The sequence below is a fragment of the Carassius carassius genome, chromosome 11, assembly GCF_963082965.1.
Source record: "Carassius carassius chromosome 11, fCarCar2.1, whole genome shotgun sequence".
Classification (NCBI taxonomy): domain Eukaryota; kingdom Metazoa; phylum Chordata; class Actinopteri; order Cypriniformes; family Cyprinidae; genus Carassius; species Carassius carassius.
The window spans coordinates 97,563-117,500 of NC_081765.1; the positions used below are offsets into that span (position 1 = coordinate 97,563).

At 42.6% G+C, this 19,938-nt stretch overlaps 1 protein-coding gene and 1 long non-coding RNA gene across 7 annotated transcripts in view; both read right to left on the minus strand.

Annotated features, from left to right (window-relative positions):
- map4k4 (mitogen-activated protein kinase kinase kinase kinase 4) overlaps positions 1 to 19,938 on the minus strand; it is an 85,364-nt gene that overhangs the window by 15,211 nt on the left and 50,215 nt on the right. For 2 of the 4 annotated variants that reach the window (XM_059561350.1, XM_059561351.1), the window contains exons 10-19: positions 19,911 to 19,938; positions 19,765 to 19,837; positions 15,268 to 15,478; positions 14,446 to 14,604; positions 11,319 to 11,405; positions 10,102 to 10,248; positions 9,834 to 10,012; positions 9,255 to 9,363; positions 6,180 to 6,401; positions 568 to 673 (exon numbers count right to left, since the gene is read on the minus strand). The exon at positions 19,911 to 19,938 is cut by the window's right edge and continues 148 nt beyond it. In XM_059561350.1, the coding sequence (XP_059417333.1) occupies positions 568 to 673; positions 6,180 to 6,401; positions 9,255 to 9,363; positions 9,834 to 10,012; positions 10,102 to 10,248; positions 11,319 to 11,405; positions 14,446 to 14,604; positions 15,268 to 15,478; positions 19,765 to 19,837; positions 19,911 to 19,938 (1,321 nt within the window). The remainder of the gene's footprint in view (positions 1 to 567; positions 674 to 6,179; positions 6,402 to 9,254; positions 9,364 to 9,833; positions 10,013 to 10,101; positions 10,249 to 11,318; positions 11,406 to 14,445; positions 14,605 to 15,267; positions 15,479 to 19,764; positions 19,838 to 19,910) is intronic. The other 2 variants (XM_059561352.1, XM_059561353.1) reach the window with 1 other exon arrangement.
- LOC132152604 (uncharacterized) lies at positions 2,080 to 5,324 on the minus strand. 3 transcript variants are annotated; one of them, XR_009436552.1, is made up of 6 exons: positions 5,053 to 5,324; positions 4,261 to 4,666; positions 4,068 to 4,080; positions 3,831 to 3,860; positions 2,252 to 2,388; positions 2,080 to 2,221 (listed from the first exon to the last, which is right to left on the minus strand). It is a non-coding gene; the product is annotated as an uncharacterized LOC132152604 (long non-coding RNA). The 3 variants fall into 3 exon arrangements; XR_009436553.1 differs by having other exon boundaries at positions 4,261 to 4,510; positions 4,602 to 5,324; XR_009436551.1 differs by having other exon boundaries at positions 4,261 to 5,314.

Here is a 19,938-nt window from a genome sequence, read left to right on the forward strand (position 1 = left end):
ATCTCCAGATGCAGCAGCGGCGGGTGAAACAGACAGATCAGAGACCTATCCAAATCTATTCAGAACTGCTTTCATCTGCATGTTCCAGATTAAGGACGTTCTGACCCTACTCCAGGGCCCCTTCTGCATGTTTTAGAACCCTTTGCTGCTCCAGGAGCTCAACATCCTATAGCGCTTTAAGTTCAAATCTGTTCTAACAGATTTCCTAAAAACTCCATTTCCTTCAGCATTTTTTCTTTTGATATGTTTTGTTACATTCACTAATAAAGATGTGCGTCACTTGAGATCTTGCAGCTCCGAGATCTAACAAAAAGATCAAATGATGGACAGGATAATCTTGTCCTGATTATCATTAATCTCTGTCATGTTATTTTGGGTTCAATCGACAGCATTTGTGTCATAATGTTGATTACCACAAAAAATATCTTCAACTTGTTTGTCGTGTTCTTCAAAAGCTGAAAAACCAGAGGTTAGGTTAGGTTAGGCTCTTATGATGGTGTGTTTCCAGTGGACCATGATGCTCCAGCAATGAGACGGTCCTCTGCTGGCCACACAGGGAACACTTACCAGCATTATTGAGTGCACTGCCGGTGGATGGAGAAACCTGGAGGAGACGGGGGTCAATGAAGGGTGTGAAAGACGAGGAAGACTTGTGTTTCGGCACGGTGGGAGTCTGTGAGAACATGAGCAAAGAATGAGAAAATACCTAAACAAACAGTACAACACAAAGTTAAAGAGCAGAATAACACTGAAAATGTAAGCATTCCCTAGTTTATTCATTGTAATAATGCTTATAAAAAGCTTAAGACTGACAGTCTAAAAGCTACAGCTAAACACAAAGATTACAAAACATGCTGAATGACTTGATGGTGGTTGGTGGGAAAAAAAGATGAATTGACTGATGAAAACAATGATGATTACAATTCGAAGAAAGAACAAAAGTGCAGGAAATGGTGGATGCAAGCAGGCTGAAGGAGAAACCCTGAGAAATGCATTAGTCTTTTCTTGGTTGCTGAGGCTCAGCTAAATTACATTTGGATTATCTGCTGTATTCAGAGACAGCTGTGCAAAGAAAGAGCTCCTTCTCATGAGTCATGTAGAGAAACTCAAGTGCATACACCTCCCTCATATACTGAAATGTTGTTTTAACTTTGGTTTTCAAAACAGAAAAGAAAAAATGAAAATCATTAATTAAGATAAAGAGTGCTATCACTGTTTTTCAATCTCTTGCAACCTATACAGATGGGGTCACATGAGAAAAATGTGTTAATAAATAATAATGATAAATAAATAATACAATTATGATATTAAAATAGGAAAAATCTGCCCAGTAACCAAATAATTGGCCAATAGTTTTTTTTAAATCAATAATACGAACAAGCATCCCACTTAGTGCATTTTATTAACATAAATAAATAAATATCCAGCTATGTTCCTCAGTGCTGATGGTTTTATTCATTTTATTTTACTGTCATATTAATACATAAATGATCTGCAAGAAAGAGAGAGAGAAAAAAGGGGGACAAAAATACAAGAAAAGTAGGTCTATTTAATGTAATTAGCAGTTTTTAGATAAATACATTTTACTTATGTTTTTTTACTGACCTCAATTTCTGAAAAAAAAAAAAAAACTTACTGGATCTGCATGAAGCATGTGGCATCTTTCAAAACGGTGAATTAAGTTTCCAGCTTTGACTTTTTAACAATGGTGTTATCTGTAACTAACTATTCAAACAGCTAATGTCACCTCAAATATCATCCTGTCAGAAACATGCAACTCTCCAATCTACAATTTTCAAATTAATCATCATAAATGGTCGAAATCTTGTACCATGAATCCATGTAATGATAATGAGTACTGTGTACTTGTCTTCAGAACATGTATTTTCAACCATCAACTGGCTTTGTATCACACTAATCCCACACTTAATATAACCTGTTTACTCCACATTCTGGGCTCACACGGTGGTAGATCTTTGCATCTGACTGCCGCTATTGTAACACTTCCTCATCATAAAACCTCAACACCCCTTTAACTCACCATGATGCCTCAACGTCTGCTTTACCTCATCACAATGGCCACTTTACATTGTCACAATGCCTCAACCTCCTCTTTACCTCATCACAATTACTCAATTCCCCTTTTACCTCATCATGACACCTCAACACCAACTTCACCTCATCACGATGACTCAATACCCCTTTTACCTCATCACAACACCTCAGCACTCGCTTTACCTCATCACAAAACCTCAACAATTACTTTACCTCAACATGATGCCTCGACGTCACATTTACTTCATCTCGAAACCTCAATGTCCCCTTTATCTCATCACAACGCCTCAACAATCGCTTTACCTCATCAAGACATCTCATCATCCACTTTACCTCATCACGATGCCTCAACGTTCTCTTTACCTCATCATGCCTCAACAATTGCTTTATCTCATCATGCCGTCTCAACTTTCACTTTACCTCATCACTACGCTTAACATTCTCATTACCACATCACGACGCCTCAACAATTACTTTACCTCTTCAAGACACTTCAATGTCTCCTTTACCTCATCACAACGCTTCAACAATCACTTTATCACATCATGACGCCTCAACATTCTCTTTACCTCATCACGCCTCATAATTTATTTACCTCATCACGACGCCTCAACATTCTCTTTACCTCATCATGACACCTCAACAATCACTTTACCTCATCACTACACCTCAATGTTCTCTTTACCTCATCACAACGCCTCAACAATCAATTAACCTCATCACTACACTTCAACGTTCTCTTTACCTCATCATGCCGCCTCAACAATCTCTTTACCTCATCACTACGCCTTAACATTCTCTACCTCATCACTACACTTCAACGTTCTCTTTACCTCATCATGCCGCCTCAACAATCTCTTTACCTCATCACTACATCTTAACATTCTCTACCTCATCACTACACTTCAACGTTCTCTTTACCTCATCATGCCGCCTCAACAATCTCTTTACCTCATCATGCCGCCTCAACAATCTCTTTACCTCATCACTACATCTTAACATTCTCTACCTCATCACTACACTTCAACGTTCTCTTTACCTCATCATGCCGCCTCAACAATCTCTTTACCTCATCATGCCGCCTCAACAATCTCTTTACCTCATCACTACGCCTTAACATTCTCTACCTCATCACTACACTTCAACGTTCTCTTTACCTCATCATGCCGCCTCAACAATCTCTTTACCTCATCACTACACCTTAACATTCTCTACCTCATCACTACACTTCAACGTTCTCTTTACCTCATCATGCCGCCTCAACAATCTCTTTACCTCATCATGCCGCCTCAACAATCTCTTTACCTCATCACTACACCTTAACATTCTCTACCTCATCACTACACTTCAACGTTCTCTTTACCTCATCATGCCGCCTCAACAATCTCTTTACCTCATCATGCCGCCTCAACAATCTCTTTACCTCATCACTACGCCTTAACATTCTCTACCTCATCACTACACTTCAACGTTCTCTTTACCTCATCATGCCGCCTCAACAATCTCTTTACCTCATCACTACACCTTAACATTCTCTACCTCATCACTACACTTCAACGTTCTCTTTACCTCATCATGCCGCCTCAACAATCTCTTTACCTCATCATGCCGCCTTAACATTCTCTACCTCATCACTACACTTCAACGTTCTCTTTACCTCATCATGCCGCCTCAACAATCTCTTTACCTCATCATGCCGCCTTAACATTCTCTACCTCATCACTACACTTCAACGTTCTCTTTACCTCATCATGCCACCTCAACAATCACTTTACCTCATCACTACCCCTTAACATTCTCATTACCTCATTACGACGCCTCAACAATTACTTTACCTCCTCAAGACACCTCAACATCCCCTTTACCTCATCACGACGCCTGAACATTCTCTTTACCTTGTCACTCCTCAACATTCGCTTTACCTCATCACAACGCCTCAACAATCACTTTACCTCATCACGACACCTCAACAATCACTTTACCTCATCACGACACCTCAACAATCACTTTACCTCATCACGACACCTCAACAATCACTTTACCTCATCAAGACACCTCAACAATCACTTTATCTCATCACTACACAGCAACGTTCTCTTTACCTCATCAAGACACCTCAACAATCACTTTATCTCATCACTACACAGCAACGTTCTCTTTACCTCATCACGATGCCTCAATAATCAATTTACCTCATCACAACACCTCAACAATTACTTTACCTCTTCAGGACACTTCAACGTCCCTTTTACCTCATCACGATGCCTCAACAAACACTTACCTCTTCACGACACCTCAACGTCCCCTTTACCTCGTCACGATGCCTCAACATTCGCTTTACCTCATCATGACGCCTCAACAATCACTTTACCTCATCACGACACCTCAACAATCACTTTACCTCATCACTACACCGCAACGTTCTCTTTACCTCATCACAACGCCTCAACATCCGCTTTACCTCATCATGACGCCTCAACAATCACTTTACCTCATCACTACCCATTAACATTCTCATTACCTCATTACGACGCCTCAACAATTACTTTACCTCTTCAAGACACCTCAACATCCCCTTTACCTCATCACGACGCCTGAACATTCTCTTTACCTTGTCACTCCTCAACATTCGCTTTACCTCATCACAACGCCTCAACAATCACTTTACCTCATCACGACACCTCAACAATCACTTTACCTCATCACGACACCTCAACAATCACTTTACCTCATCACGACACCTCAACAATCACTTTACCTCATCAAGACACCTCAACAATCACTTTATCTCATCACTACACAGCAACGTTCTCTTTACCTCATCAAGACACCTCAACAATCACTTTATCTCATCACTACACAGCAACGTTCTCTTTACCTCATCACGATGCCTCAATAATCAATTTACCTCATCACAACACCTCAACAATTACTTTACCTCTTCAGGACACTTCAACGTCCCTTTTACCTCATCACGATGCCTCAACAAACACTTACCTCTTCACGACACCTCAACGTCCCCTTTACCTCGTCACGATGCCTCAACATTCGCTTTACCTCATCATGACGCCTCAACAATCACTTTACCTCATCACGACACCTCAACAATCACTTTACCTCATCACTACACCGCAACGTTCTCTTTACCTCATCACAACGCCTCAACATCCGCTTTACCTCATCATGACGCCTCAACAATCACTTTACCTCATCACAACGCCTCAACATCCGCTTTACCTCATCACTATGCCTTAACATTCTCTTTAACTCATCACTACACCTCAACATTCTCTTTACCTCCCCATGCCACCTCAACAATCACTTTACCTCATCACGATGCCTCAACGTCCACTTTACTTCGTCCCGACACATCAATAGTTTTTCTGTTCTGTTTCAACTGTATTTTTAATCATTTTAAAAGTTTTAAAATTGCTTGTTTTATTCTTGTTCATTATTATTTTACTTTCTTTTATGTAAAGCACTTTGAATTACCATTGTGTACGAAATGTGCTATATAAATAAACTTGCCTTGCCTATTTTATCTGATGTAAGAAAATCAGTTTTTACACATATAGGCCAACAAAAAACTTACATGAGTGAACCTCAAGGAACCTGAATGATACAAAAAGTCAGGTCATAACCACTTGAAACTGGCAAATTCTACTGCTTCTGTGTTAATTGGCCATACAATCTACCAACTTAACATTATTATATATTTCTTATTATATATATTATTTATTTATTTATTTTTGCTTTTATTAGAAATTATTATTTATAATTATAATACATTTTATTGAGATGATCAAATAAAAACCATTACCAGACATTTGCATCAGTCACATGAGTCTCATTTCAGCCAGTAAAGATTGTTGGAAAATGCTTGAGCATGTATTATCACATTTGACTGGCTCATCAGTTAAGTGTCATTTACTAGTTAATGATACTGGTTAATCATTTAGAATAAGTTAGAAGTTTGCCACAAGAATTAGTAGCATAAAAAGGTAGAATCATTAACAGAAAGCTAAAACCTCCCACCATCAGAACACAAGAGAAACACTACACTGCACTTCTACTGCACTGGAGCCAGTGGCTGAGGCCGTCACTGAAGCTCACAACAGACGTACCTCTGCTAAGCACGGGACTCTGTCCGAGGGACTGAGGGGGGACAGGGCAGGGCTGCTGGGAAAGGAGGAAGAGGGGGTAGAGCGCTGACTCTGCAGGAGCAGGTCGGGCAGCAGGGGATTTTGACCCCTAATGCAGTTCCTCTGCCCAATCTCTACAGGACTGGGACTAGGAGCGTCTTTCCAGCCTGAACCCAACACTGTCACAGGCCCTGATCTCTGGAACTGAGAAAGGTAAATGTCTGGGTCCATGCCTGTGCAATGCTTTAAGTCAACGCTGTTTTCCTTTGCTGGTGTAAACTTGCAATTATTATAATTTGTGTCCCTACTTTCCTTGATTGGTCACATATGCGACAAAACTACAGACTGTCACACTTTATTATTAGGTCTTTCGACACATACATGTTTTACCAAATAAAAAGGACAGCACTTTTAGAGTTCATCCCACTATTTGATGTGAGCATAAGTATTAGAACAGTTGAATTTAAGGCAGATTAAAAGCTAATATTTAGTTGCAGATCCCTTGCATGTAATCAGAGCAGTGAGTCTGAAACACATAGACATCACCAGACTCTTGGTTTTCTGCTTTGAAATGCTTTTCTCCAGCCTTTAATGCAGCCAATTCCAACTGTTGCTTGTTGTGGGGAGTTTCTGTCTTTAGTCTCCTCTTCAGCTGCTGAAATAAATGTTCAATTGGATTTAAATCTGGAGACTGGTTTGGGCAGTCTAAGACTTTATTTTCTTTATTTTTAATTTCTTGGCCTTATAAAGTCCTTGACTGAACTGGCAGGGTGTTTTGGGTCTGTGTCCTGATCCAATATAAAATTTTAAAAAATTCAAAATTAATTCTGCTCCTGCCATCATACATGAAGTGATCATTAAAATGAAGAGGTCCTGTTCTAGAGACAGCCGTGCATGCCCATGCCATGACACCACCTCCACCAAGCTTTACAGATGAGCTTGTATGTTTAGGATCATTTGCAGTTCCCTTTTTTTCTCCACACTTTTGCTTTTTCCAATCACACATAAAGGTTCATCTTTGTCTCATGGGTCCATCAACTCAGTTCCATAACTATACTGACTCACATTTGTGAAGAATCTTGCCTTTCTATGTTTGGTGCTGATCAGAGTTTTGTGTCTTGCTGTGTAGCTTCTGTAATTCTGTGTCTCATTCTCCTGCAGACTGTAGATTGACAGAACATCACCCCAGCTTTCTGGAGGTTGTTGGTGATTTTACAGACATGTAGGGCTCATTTATGATTTTGTCTGTCATCAACTACTGTTGTTTTTCTCAGCCGATCAGGTTGTCGTTGGTTGCTAATGTTGCCGGTAGTTTTCAAACTCTTGGTTTCTCCATGCCCTTTGTTTTTCCTATTGTTTTAATTGACTCCCTCTTTTCTTTTAGCATCCAAATTTTTTGCTTTTCTTTCAGGGTTGGCTTCCTCGTCTTCATCCTGGTTTGTGTGTGTCATCATCGAATGCAAGACTTAGAATACAGAAGCAATGGATATAAACATATGGACTGATAAAACACATTCCCTGCTTTTAATATCAGAAGAATGAATGCAACAGGACACAGCTGAACACTTAGAAAGACCTGTGAGAAAACTGTTCCAATTCTTCTGTTCACATCAGATAGAGAGATGAATCTCTAAAAGTGCTGATCTTCTTAGCTAGTTAAACATCTTTTTGTTGAATCACCCAATAATAAAATGTGACATTCTGTAGTTTTGTCTGATATTCATCTTTTAATCATATTTACTGACTCCACAGCAAACAGAACAATTTTGTCATTACTGTTCCAATACTTACGTAGGACACTGTGTGTATATATATATATATATATATATATATATATATATATATATATATATATATATACATACAGTACAGACCAAAAGTTTGGACACACCTTCTCATTCAAAGAGTTTTCTTTATTTTCATGACTATGGAAATTGTAGAGTCACACTGAAGGCATCAAGGGCTATTTGAGCAAGAAGGAGAGTGATGGGGTGCTGCTCCAGATGACCTGGCCTCCACAGTCACCGGACCTGAACCCAGTCGAGATGGTTTAGGGGTGAGCTGGACCGCAGACTGAAGGCAAAAGGGCCAAAAAGTGCTAAGCATCTCTCGGGGAACTCCTTCAAGACTGTTGGAAGACCATTTCAGGTGAGCACCTCTTGAAGCTCATCAAGAGAACGCCAAGAGTGTGCAAAGCAGTAATCAAAGCAAAAGGTGGCTACTTTGAAGAACCTACAATATGACATATTTTCAGTTGTTTCACACTTTTTTGTTATGTATATAATTCCATATATAATTCCACATGTGTTAATTCATAGTTTCGATGCCTTCAGTGTGAATCTACAATTTTCATAGTCATGAAAATAAAGAAAACTCTTTGAATGAGAAGGTGTGTCCAAACTTTTGGTCTGTACTGTATATATATATATATATATATATATATATACTGTATATATATATATATACATATAATATTATATATTTATTTTATAATAAAGAATAACATTCGAATATGATCTTGACAGAAATAATTATTCAGATGATTCATAATTCACAGAAAACAAGGACTATTAAGAAAATCTGTAAGACAAGAACAAAAACAATGGCCAAACAAAATGAAAAAAATAATAGAAATATTAAAATATTAATATTATTATTGTGAACACTGTGGCACTACATTATAGTTCTGCTGATAAATGAGATGAGATGAGATAACAAACAACAAAATCAGCCAAAGCTGCCCAATTGTTTTGAGTCGTGAGCAGGAGGAATTCAAGCCGGATCCATCCATACCACGATCAGTAATCACAGCACCATTCCTATCTTATATTAGGTGTCTTTATCTACACAATTCCTTTGGTAAGTGCGTTGTGGAATGTATGGCTGTAGTTCTGAGGTTGGGTTACGAGTGGATTTGGGCTCAATAGATGTAATCACTGTGCCAGAGTGCACCTTCAGTGTATGTGTATGGCAGGTACAGACACATATTATAAACTGCACCAATGTAGTGGTTCAGCAGGAGGTGTGTGTGTGTGTGTGTGTGTGTGTGTGGGGCACCTGTCGCATGACCAGCGTGCTGTCTTTGCACGGCGTAGAGGAGGCGTCGTCGTCTTGGACAACCATCGTCTTCGCTGCTACCGTCTCGCCATTACTGAGTCTGGACGAGCTGTCAATCAGAGAAGGATCTGGTGTCTAGATGCTCTGAGGCTCATTACACACGCTAACATGTGGTTTCTGAAGGTTTACTGCACTCACACATCATGCATGTGTCTTTGCGATCTCTTTCTACCTGTATTTTTCTTTACCTTACATCTTGAATGTGTCCAGGGTAGCATCTGAAAATATTAGACTAGTAACACAAATGCTGAGCTCTCAGATGTCATTCTTCATTCTCTTCACTCAATGATGTGCCACGTGTGAAAGAGTCAATAATTCACCTATAAAGCTCTTGTTTGTTTTCAGAAGTCTGGTTATACAGCACACGGGCTACTGCATTGATGCTTCAGTCACTATGAGCATCGTAAAGGTTCTTGTTTCACAGAAAATCTTAAAGCATATAGACTGAGAACAAAGTAAATAGTTTTCAAGCATCCCGGTTCTCTGAAGAATGACACACATCACTGAACCGATGCCTACCCTCCGCGGGAGTCCTCCGGGCCGGACGTCGACTCCTCTCCCAGGTCCTGATCCACCTCCTCGTCGTCTTCATCATCAGTGGTCCCGGAGTCATCGCTGGAGGACGAGTAGTCGGTGGCTTTGTGCTGCGGCCGCACGTCCTCCACGGCACGCAGCTCTTTAGCGAGGGCCGTCAGATCCTGCCAAACACAGCCGTCACAGCACATCAGGACCTACAGGACTCTCACACACACACACACACACGCACAGCTGCAGTGACGCTGGGTACCTGCGGGTCGGCGGGCCGGTGGCTGGGCTCGGACACGCTGCTGCTGCCGTTGGAGGGCTCTGAGCGCGGCGGCACGGGGGGAGGCTGCTTCTGCATGACGGCGGCCTGAGGAGAGCCCTGCACGTTCCTCCGGTGACGGTCGTCCACCTGCACACACACACACACACACACACACATCATCAGCAGCTCGCACACCCTCACAGCTCTCACGCTCTCATGATCTGAAAGATGATGCATGATGTACTCGCTTCATGTTTCACATCTGTTCATCTCCAGCAGAGAAACCCTACATGGTGCAGCTTTAAACATCTGGAAACAAAACGGTTTCAGATAAGGTTATGCTGTAGAGAGACACCAGGGGATGTTCATTTGGCAAATGTGATGCACTGAATGTATTAATGCACAAACAAGCCAAAGAGACACATTGGTAATTAGAATTCAGCTATTTTAACCGCAGCTACAGGATGTTTTGCTCAGTGTTTTTAATAAAGAGCGCCAGTCTTTCAGATATGATCGATAAGCATTATATTATATTAAATTAATCACAATGGAGCACGGATTCAGCTAAAAAAACTATTCTTACTCTTCAACTGAAGAAAACAGTCAGCTGCGTCTCAGAGTAAATGAATAGCACATTTTCATTGTTGGCCGAACTTTCCCTTTAATAAAAGCTGTTTTACTGTTCAGAAAATCGGTTATATTTTACAGTAATGTTCATAGAAGTGCATAATAAGTTCTCTATTAAATAATGCTAGAAAATGGCCAGTAAATGTGTTTCTTCAATACTTTCATGTATTCTCAACAGTATTGATTGTTGTTGTGAACAGCTGCAGACATCCATGACATCCATCATCTCAAACGCAGAATCCTGCTTTAAACTATTCAAAGCCAATATGATTTGATTTATTAATCTAGTTCTACAGTGACAAGCAGACATGAGCAACACGCGGTCGCTAATAACCAGGGTAGCGATGCTTGTGCTGTCAAACAGATGGTTTCTCTCATGCCTCGTCCAGTCCATATTTCACTTCACCTGCATCATGTTACATAATCAAGTGTTAAAATGATCCTCAGCATCAAGAATGGAGGTTAAAAGTCTAACTGGTATGAAATTCAATATGATGATGCTTTATGAAGCAGCTCTGTGTGTGTGTGTGTGTGTGTGTGTGTGTGTGTGTGTGTGTGTGTGTGTGTGTGTGTGTGTGTGTGTCTCTCACCAGTAGCATGGCCTGCTCATGAAGCAGCTGCTGCTGCAGGATCTCCAGGTGCCTCTGCTCCTCCTCCAGCTGCCGGCGGATGTACTCCTGCCACACACACACACACACACACACACACACACAGGTGAACCGCTGGACACACACCAGGGCTCAGGCTAATGGACAGTGGGGGAAATCAGAGCTGTAAATGTGTCATGTGGTCACACAAGTATCTATCATTTGCATCTATCACACATGCCACTGTACAGCTGTATCTCAATAAATTAGAATGTTGTGGAAAAGTTCATTTATTTCAGTAATTCATCTCAAATTGTGAAACTTGTGTATTAAATAAATTCAATGCACACAGACTGAAGTAGTTTAAGTTGTTGGTTCTTTTAATTGTGATGATTTTGGCTCAACAAATTAGAATATGGTGACATGCTAATCAGCTAATCAACTCAAAACACCTGCAAAGGTTTCCTGAGACTTCAAAACAGTCTCTCAGTTTGGTTCACTAGGCTACACAATCATGAGGAAGACTGCTGATCTGACATTTGTCCAGAAGACAATCTAAGGAGGCTAATGAGAAGAAGAACTGGACTGTTGCCCAGTGATCCAAAGTCCTCTTTTCAGATGAGAGCAAGTTTTGTATTTCATTTGGAAACCAAGGTCCTAGAGTCTGGAGGAAGGCTGGAGAAGCTCATAGCCCAAGTTGCTTGAAGTCCAGTGTTAAGTTTCCACAGTCTGTGATGATTTGGGGTGAAATGTCATCTGCTGGTGTTGGTCCATTGTGTTTTTTGAAGTCACTGCACCCATTTACCAAGAAATCTTGGAGCACTTCATGCTTCCTTCTGCTGACCAGCTTTTTGAAGATGCTGATTTCATTTTCCAGCAGGATTTGGCACCTGCCCACACTGACAAAAGCACCAAAAGTTAGTTAAATGATCATGGTGTTGGTGTGCTTGACTGGCCAGCAAACTCACCAGACCTGAACCCCAGAGAGAATCTATGGGCTATTGTCAAGAGGAAGATGAGAAACAAGAGACCAAACAATGCAGATGAGCTGAAGGCCACTGCAGAGGTGGGTAGAGTACCCAAAAACTGTACTCAAGTAAAAGTAAAAGTACTTCTAGAAATATTTACTCAAGTAAAAGTAAAAGTACTAGTCTTGAATAGTTACTTGAGTAAGAGTAAAAGAGTATCGGATAAAAAATCTACTCAAGTAGTTAGTTACTAGTTACTTTTGGTCATATACACTGAGCCTATTTTTATTTAGATATATAGATAAAATGTATGTAATGTATGTGTGTGTGTATAAATGTATATATTTCATCAGCCTTTACTCCAATTTATGTAATTTATTATAAAACCCTGTCTGTTTACTTAAGTAACAGATATAGGTGTCATGCCATAACATATTTTTAATACGACTGACTTTATATTAAATGTGAATTTAACACTGAAAGTTAATGTGATATAAATATTGCAACTAATCTTTCATTGTTCAGAAAGAGAGCAAATAACATTTACATTATTAAAGATCATTTTCACTGACAGTCTAGATTTCAATCACTCTCAGAAACTCCCATTAAAATCACTGAAACTGTTAACACTGTGAAATCAATATCTTAATTAAAGATTCGTACACACATCTGCACTTTGTTGTTTCTGACGAGAGAATTCGCCAGAAAGAGGTATTCAGTCAGTGAGCGAGTGAAGGAAGCACCGGCATTTCAGCGATGACTCATCTGAACGCCTCTGATTGGCCAATGCTTTAATCAGCTCAACAGAATCATGTGTGATTCGTTATAATGCGCAGCGCTGTATAAACGCATCTATCTCTGGCTAGCGCCAGCAAGCAATCACAAGATCTGAATTTAGCAGCTGATAATATGACTCGCTGAACGTACTCGCACCGGAGTGATTGTATTAAAATTAATAAAATCTTAATCGGCTATTTTTTTGTCTTTTGGAAGCTGCATTCAACTTGACTCCCCTCTGTTATAAGCCACACACGTACAACAAACTAATGCCACAGTGGTATCGTGTACTGTAATCGAGTGTAGCCCAAGTTATTACCTGTTAAACAGTAGACAGCACACGCGGTGTTCATCTAATAAGGATCTCCATCGCTAGCAAATAATAACCTTTGCAGATTTCAATTCAGTGCAGTTCCAGCCACGTTTTCAACGCTCTTTCTGTTCTTAAACGTTACAACTCTGAGTGAACCGCTTCAGACGCTCAGCGCGTGCGGCAGGGAACTGAACGACTCATTCAAACTGATTCATGAACCAATTCACTCGTTTGCCAATTGGTTTGATCAAGCCTTTGAACAGAATTGACTCAAAAGAATGAATCATTCACGAATGGGCATCGCTCATTGCCCAGAGAAAAGTAGACGGCGCGTTTGGAATAAACTGAAGCATTTATAACATTTATTGCATTAAGATAAAGTAACGAGAGGAGCGTCGCCCACAGTAAAGAAGTAAAAGTACAGATTTTTCCCCAAAAATTTAGTCAAGTAAGAGTATAAAGTACCCATCTTTAAATATACTCCGAAAAGTATTCATTACCCCAAAAAATTACTCAAGTAAATGTAACGAAGTAAATGTAACTCGTTCCTACCCACCTCTGGGCCACTGTCACAGAAACCTGGGCTTCCAGACCACCTCAGCAGTGCCACAAACAGATCACCTCCATGCCACGCCGAATTGAGGCAGTAATTAAAGCAAAAGGAGCCCCTATCAAGTACTGAGTACATGTACAGTCCATGAACATACTTTCCAGAAGGTCAACAATTCACTAAAAATGTTTTTTTCTTTTTTATTGGTCTTATGAAGTATTCTAATTTGTTGAGAGTGAATTGTTGGGTTTTTGTTAAATGTGAGCCAAAATCATCACAATTAAAAGAACCAAAGACTTAAACTACTTCAGCCTGTGTACAACTGAATTTATTTAATACACGAGTTTGAAAATTTGAGTTGAATTACTGAAATACATGAACTTTTCCACCTGTACACCCTGTTTTTACATATGAGCGCAGACTGAGCCCTAAATCCATCCCTTATTCAGGCTTTGACTAAAAGCTGATTCGACTGGACTTCCCCTGGTCTGCTGAAGGACAGTCACGTCACGTCACAATCACCTGCTCGCGGTCAGCCCTCCTCTTCTCCTCAGCTCTTCGGCGCTCCTCCTCCTCTTTGCGCCTCCTCTCAATCTCCTCCAGACGTCTCTTCTCCTCCTGCTCTCTCCTCCTCTGCTCTCGCTCCTGCTGCCTCCTCATCTCTCGCTCTCGTCTCTGTTGCTGCACGACACAAGATAAACGCACAATTTCCTTCATTTTAATTCAGTGTTTCCCGATTTAAAATAAAAGACAGAAGGGTCAATACAGTTCCTGATAGACTTCATACTGTTCTTCTAGTTTTGAACAAACAAAAGAAGGACATGTCAAAGAAGTGACTGATTTTGCTTTCAAAACTTCAAATTTGGCAGAGGTATTTAATGTGGCTTGCGAGTTTATGATCCTGTGACCTGCGTTCTTCCAGATTATTTTTGGATTTTAAGGGCCAAACGGAGATCTGACTAACCTATCCTTGACTCTGGCATATTCACAGTGTGTTGGTGGAGGATCAGACGCATTCAGTGCTGTTACAAACTGGAGACGTGCACGGATCAGCAGTGAAGTCTGGCACTGCGTTTCACTCAACACCAGGGATCCTCAAATCTGGCCCACGAGATCCACTCTCCTGCAGAGTTTAGCTCTAACCCTAATCAAACACGTCTTCAGGATCATTAGAAAATCACAGGTAGAGGAGTTTGATCAGGGTTGGAGCTAAACTCTGCAGTGCATTGGACCTCCAGGACAAGATTTGAGGAACCCTGGTCTAAACGGTCAACAAAGTTGTTCCCTATCTCAGCTCTGGTCGTACATCTGCAGACTCCTGACGAGTCTCTAATGATTGCACACCTCCTCCAGACGCCTCCTCTGCTCCTTCTGCTGCTCGATGCGCTTCTGTCGCTCGGCCAGCAGCTGCCGCTTGTACTCCTCCTGCTCGCGGAGCTGCTGCTCCTGGAGGAGCTGCTGGCGTCTCAGAGCCTCCGAGCGCTCCTTATTCTCCTGCTGCAGACGGATGAAGTCTCGCCGCAGAGTCGACTCGCCCGGCACGTTCACGATGGAGCTGTCACACACACACACACACACACACACACACACACACACACACACACACACACACACACACAGTTACATACGGTTCAACAGACACAAACAAAAACAAATACACCCAAACAGCCAAATAAGTCCCAGAGAATGAAACCAGGTATCTGGGACTTACAAAAGGCAACTTATAATCAATGAAAAACCTTAGAGCTGAACATAATAACAAGAAAACGATGTGAATTCAAGATTTTATTCGGTGACAATTCTGAGGTAAGTGTTTTCCAGGCTTTTCAAAGCTACAGCATCTCCTCACAGAAGCCTCTATGAGAGCGGAGCAGCAGTGTAATCTTGTCAGACTGGTACGAGTGAGTGAAGTAGGAGCCTGAGCATCAGAGACTTCAACTTGATGAGAGCTGCAGCCAGTGCAAGCAGATAAAAAGCGGAGTAACATGGGCTCGTCGAAAACCAGTCGTGCCACTACATTCTGAGTCATTTGTAGAGGTTTGATTGTGCTTGATAGAAGTCCAGCCAGAAGAGCATTGCAGTAGTCCAGCCTAGAAATGACAAGGGCCTGGACAAGAAGTTGTGCAGCATGCTCCGTTAGAAAGGTCCTGATTTTTCTGATGTTGTGCAATGCAAACCTCCACGATCAAGTCTTTGCAATGTGGTCTTTGAAAGTCAGCTGGTCATCAGAGTTTACACCAAAATTTCTGACCGAACTCGATGGGGTAATTGTTGATAAACCTAGAGTTAGACTTGGCAGTTTTTGCTCACAATATTTTGGTCTTATATTCAAAATACAGCATTTGTACTTTTTATATTTATTTTGCACTCATTTTAGTTTGCTGTTTTTCCTTGCGATGTCTGGCAACCCTGTCTCTTCAGACTCTATGGGCTATGCACACTTAAATACATTATTAACTAGATCATTTTAGCCTGACGGTGATCTGGCAGTAACTGGGTCCTGGACCTGCTGACCGGCAGACTCCAGGTGGTCAGAACTGGCAGATTCACATCCTCCTCACTCACACTCCACACTGGTGCCCCACAGGGATCTGTACTTGGCCCTCTCTTGTTCTCCCAGTTTACCTGTGACTGCTCTGCTGAGCATGACTCCAATACTATCTTCAAATCTGCTGATGGTACAACCATCCTAGGACTCTTCACTGATGGAGATGAGTCAGGCATGTTACCCCCCCCCCTCCCTTTCTGTAATTACTCAATTCAGATAGGGAAATCTAGTTATTTAACACTTTGAGCAAAGCTATCATATACTGATGTTAATTATAATTAACAATGGCATTCCTTCACTAATTTATTTCAGCAATTATTTTGATGTGTATAAACATAAGAATACAGTGAGTCCAGGAGAGCTGCACACAGCCGATAGATGGAGCCTCTAAATCAGGGATAGGCAACTCCAGTCCTGGAGGGCCACTGTCCTGCAGAGTTTAGCTCCAACCCTCATAAAAACTCACCTGCCTGTATCTATCTAGTAATCCCGAAAACACTGTGTGACGAGTGGGGCGGGGCCGAGGGACATGGGAGCGAGGCCGGTGGAGTGATTGGAGATGAGCTACACCTGTTCGACCCGCCGGTCTCGAGGCCCACGGAGGAGATGGAAGGATATAAAACTGGAGCGACGACAGTGAAGGAGGAGAGAGGACCAGGCCTGGGCTTTTAGTTGTGTTTTGGTTTTTATTTTGTGCGCATCAGTCGTCCGTGAGGGGCTGGTGCGCTGTTTTGTGTTTATTTGAATTATTAAAGTTTCATTTGATTGTCCGCCGGTTCCCGCCTCCTTCTTCCCGATGACTAGGAAGTCTTGTATCATTACAGTGGTAACGAAGCCCGGGAGAAGGAGGGACGCGCTGCTGAAGGTCCCTCGCCGCTGTGGTGAATCTGCGGTTCCATCGAGCTGGCGAGGAGTGTGCCGCCATGGACGCTCGAGGCGGTGGGCTGGAGCGAGTTGCCGGGGACGGGCGAGCTTGCTACCGGCCGCCCACGATAGGGAGGGGGGCTGCCGTCCGTGAGGGAGCGGAGGAGTCTGCGCCGTTCGCCAGGTGGCCGGAGCCTGCTGCCATCCGCCGGAACAGGGAGGAGCAGGGAACGGTGGACTCCTGCCGGCTGCCCAAAACCGGAGGAGCCGTCGCCGTCCACCGGGCGGCGGAGGAGTGTCGTGCCGTCCGCCGAGGGCCGTCCAGTGCCACCGCCAGGCACCGCGGAGGAGATCACCCAGCTGGTGGAGGGCCGAGCAGCGGTGCGTCTGGGAACCGGATTTATTTATTTTTTTTTTCTCTCTCCCCTGTCTTGTCTCTGTCGCTCCTCCTTCCATCTCCTTTTCTCTCGCCTCATCTGTCCTATCCCCAGGTTCCCGCAGGTCCCCGTGAGCGGTCCCACCCGGAGGGAGGGGAGGGGGGGGGGGGGGGGGGTTTGGTAGAGCGCAGTCTCGGGAGTACCCCCCGGCCTGTGAGGCGCGATGGGGGTATGTGACGAGTGGGGCGGGGCCGAGGGACATGGGAGCGAGGCCGGTGGAGTGATTGGAGATGAGCTACACCTGTTCGACCCGCCGGGCTCGAGGCCCAAGGAGGAGATGGAAGGATATAAAACTGGAGCGACGACAGTGAAGGAGGAGAGAGGACCAGGCCTGGGCTTTTAGTTGTGTTTTGGTTTTTATTTTGTGCGCATCAGTCGTCCGTGAGGGGCTGGTGCGCTGTTTTGTGTTTATTTGAATTATTAAAGTTTCATTTGATTGTCCGCCGGTTCCCGCCTCCTTCTTCCCGATGACTAGGAAGTCTTTTATCATTACACACTGATTGCCTTGTTCAGGTCTGTTTAATTAGGGTTGGAGCTAAACTCTGCAGGATAGTGGCCCTCCAGGACTGGAGTTGCCTATCCCTGCTCTAAATCAAGCAATGCTTCAGCATTAATCCGCAGGTAACAATAACAATCATTATGAACACAGCATTTGCAGTTTTAGAACATTTAAGTAGACACTTAATTCCAGCATTACTTATAAACAAGTAAAAACATTTGTACAATTTTAAGCCATTAAATCTTGGTCTTAAAAATTCTGCAGTTGTTCCTGAATGCTCAGTGCACACTCAAAATGGTGTGCTGACAGTAATCTCTCTCTAAATGTCAGCAAGGCCAAGGAGATGATTGTGGACTACAGGAAGTCACAGAGAGTTGGTCACATCCCCATTCACAATGATAGGGAGGAAGTAGAGAGTCAGGAGCTACAAGTACACGTCTCTAAGGACTTTTCCTAAGGCCCACACTCAGAGACCATAGTGAGAACAGCCCGTCAGCATCTCTGCTTCCTGCGGAGACTGAAGAGGTTTGGCATCTCCTCAAACTTCTACCGCTGCACTATAGAAAGCATTCTGACCTGCTGCTTCACTGAATGGTATGGCATCTGCTCTTCTTCTGAAGGCAGGTCTCTTCAGGGAGTGCTGAGAACAGCAGAGCTCATCTCTGGTCATAAACACCTGGCCTTACAGGACATTTACGCTGCTTGAGAAAGGCAACCCTCACTCACACTGCTCACCATCTGTCTGATTCAATGCTGTCCAGCAGACACCAATGTTCAACCAGGCTGAGGAACAGCTTCCATCTTCAAGCCATTAGTCTTCTTAACAGCCATCTAGCTCTGCAGCATGTAATAATGAACACTTTGGACGCTGCGACTTCTACTTGACTATTCACACTCATGTCTACACACTACTTTCAATTCTCTTTTTACTTTCTGTATTTATTATCCTCTTACTCTGGACTCTCATTTATTTGTTTACTGCCCCTTATTTGTCTTTATTGTATTTGTTTGTCCTGCCTACAGTACGAAATAGCACATCATTTGACCATGCATACTATACTTGTTTACAGTCCTTTAAATATTACTGTAAGTCTGAGCCTCGTTATGAGCATTTCAATGGCCAGTTCCCCAGTGTAACTGTGCAAATAACAAATAAATGCTTCTTCAGCATCAGGTCTCTCCTCCTGACCCGTGATGTCCTTGTGACTCTGGAGTATATGAGGGGAGAGGTTGCCTAGCATGCTGCGGCACAGGTGTGATGTTTATCTGGACACTGTTGGCTCCCTGTTTATTCCCCATTTCAGGGGCTTTATGTTGATGTTAATGAACTCTCTGAGGCCACACTATGCCTCTCATGTTTGAAGCACCAAATAAACATGACCGGACCTGACCTCTAACTGCATACTGTTGACCAGAGAAACATGTGCCACAGGCTCACTCGATCAAACGGTGATATACAGTATATGGATTATAATAATGGCCATGCACATTACCTGGGCTCTCCCTCCTGCTCCTGCGCCTCCTCCTCCTCTTCCTCACTGCCGCTGTACTCGTACTCTGTCTCGTCTGCGGTCGGAGCACAAGCACGTGATTGACTCATCAGCACACAAGCATGATGGGTGTGAGCAGAGCGCCGTACCTTTCTCTCCTCGTTTCTTGCGGCAGCG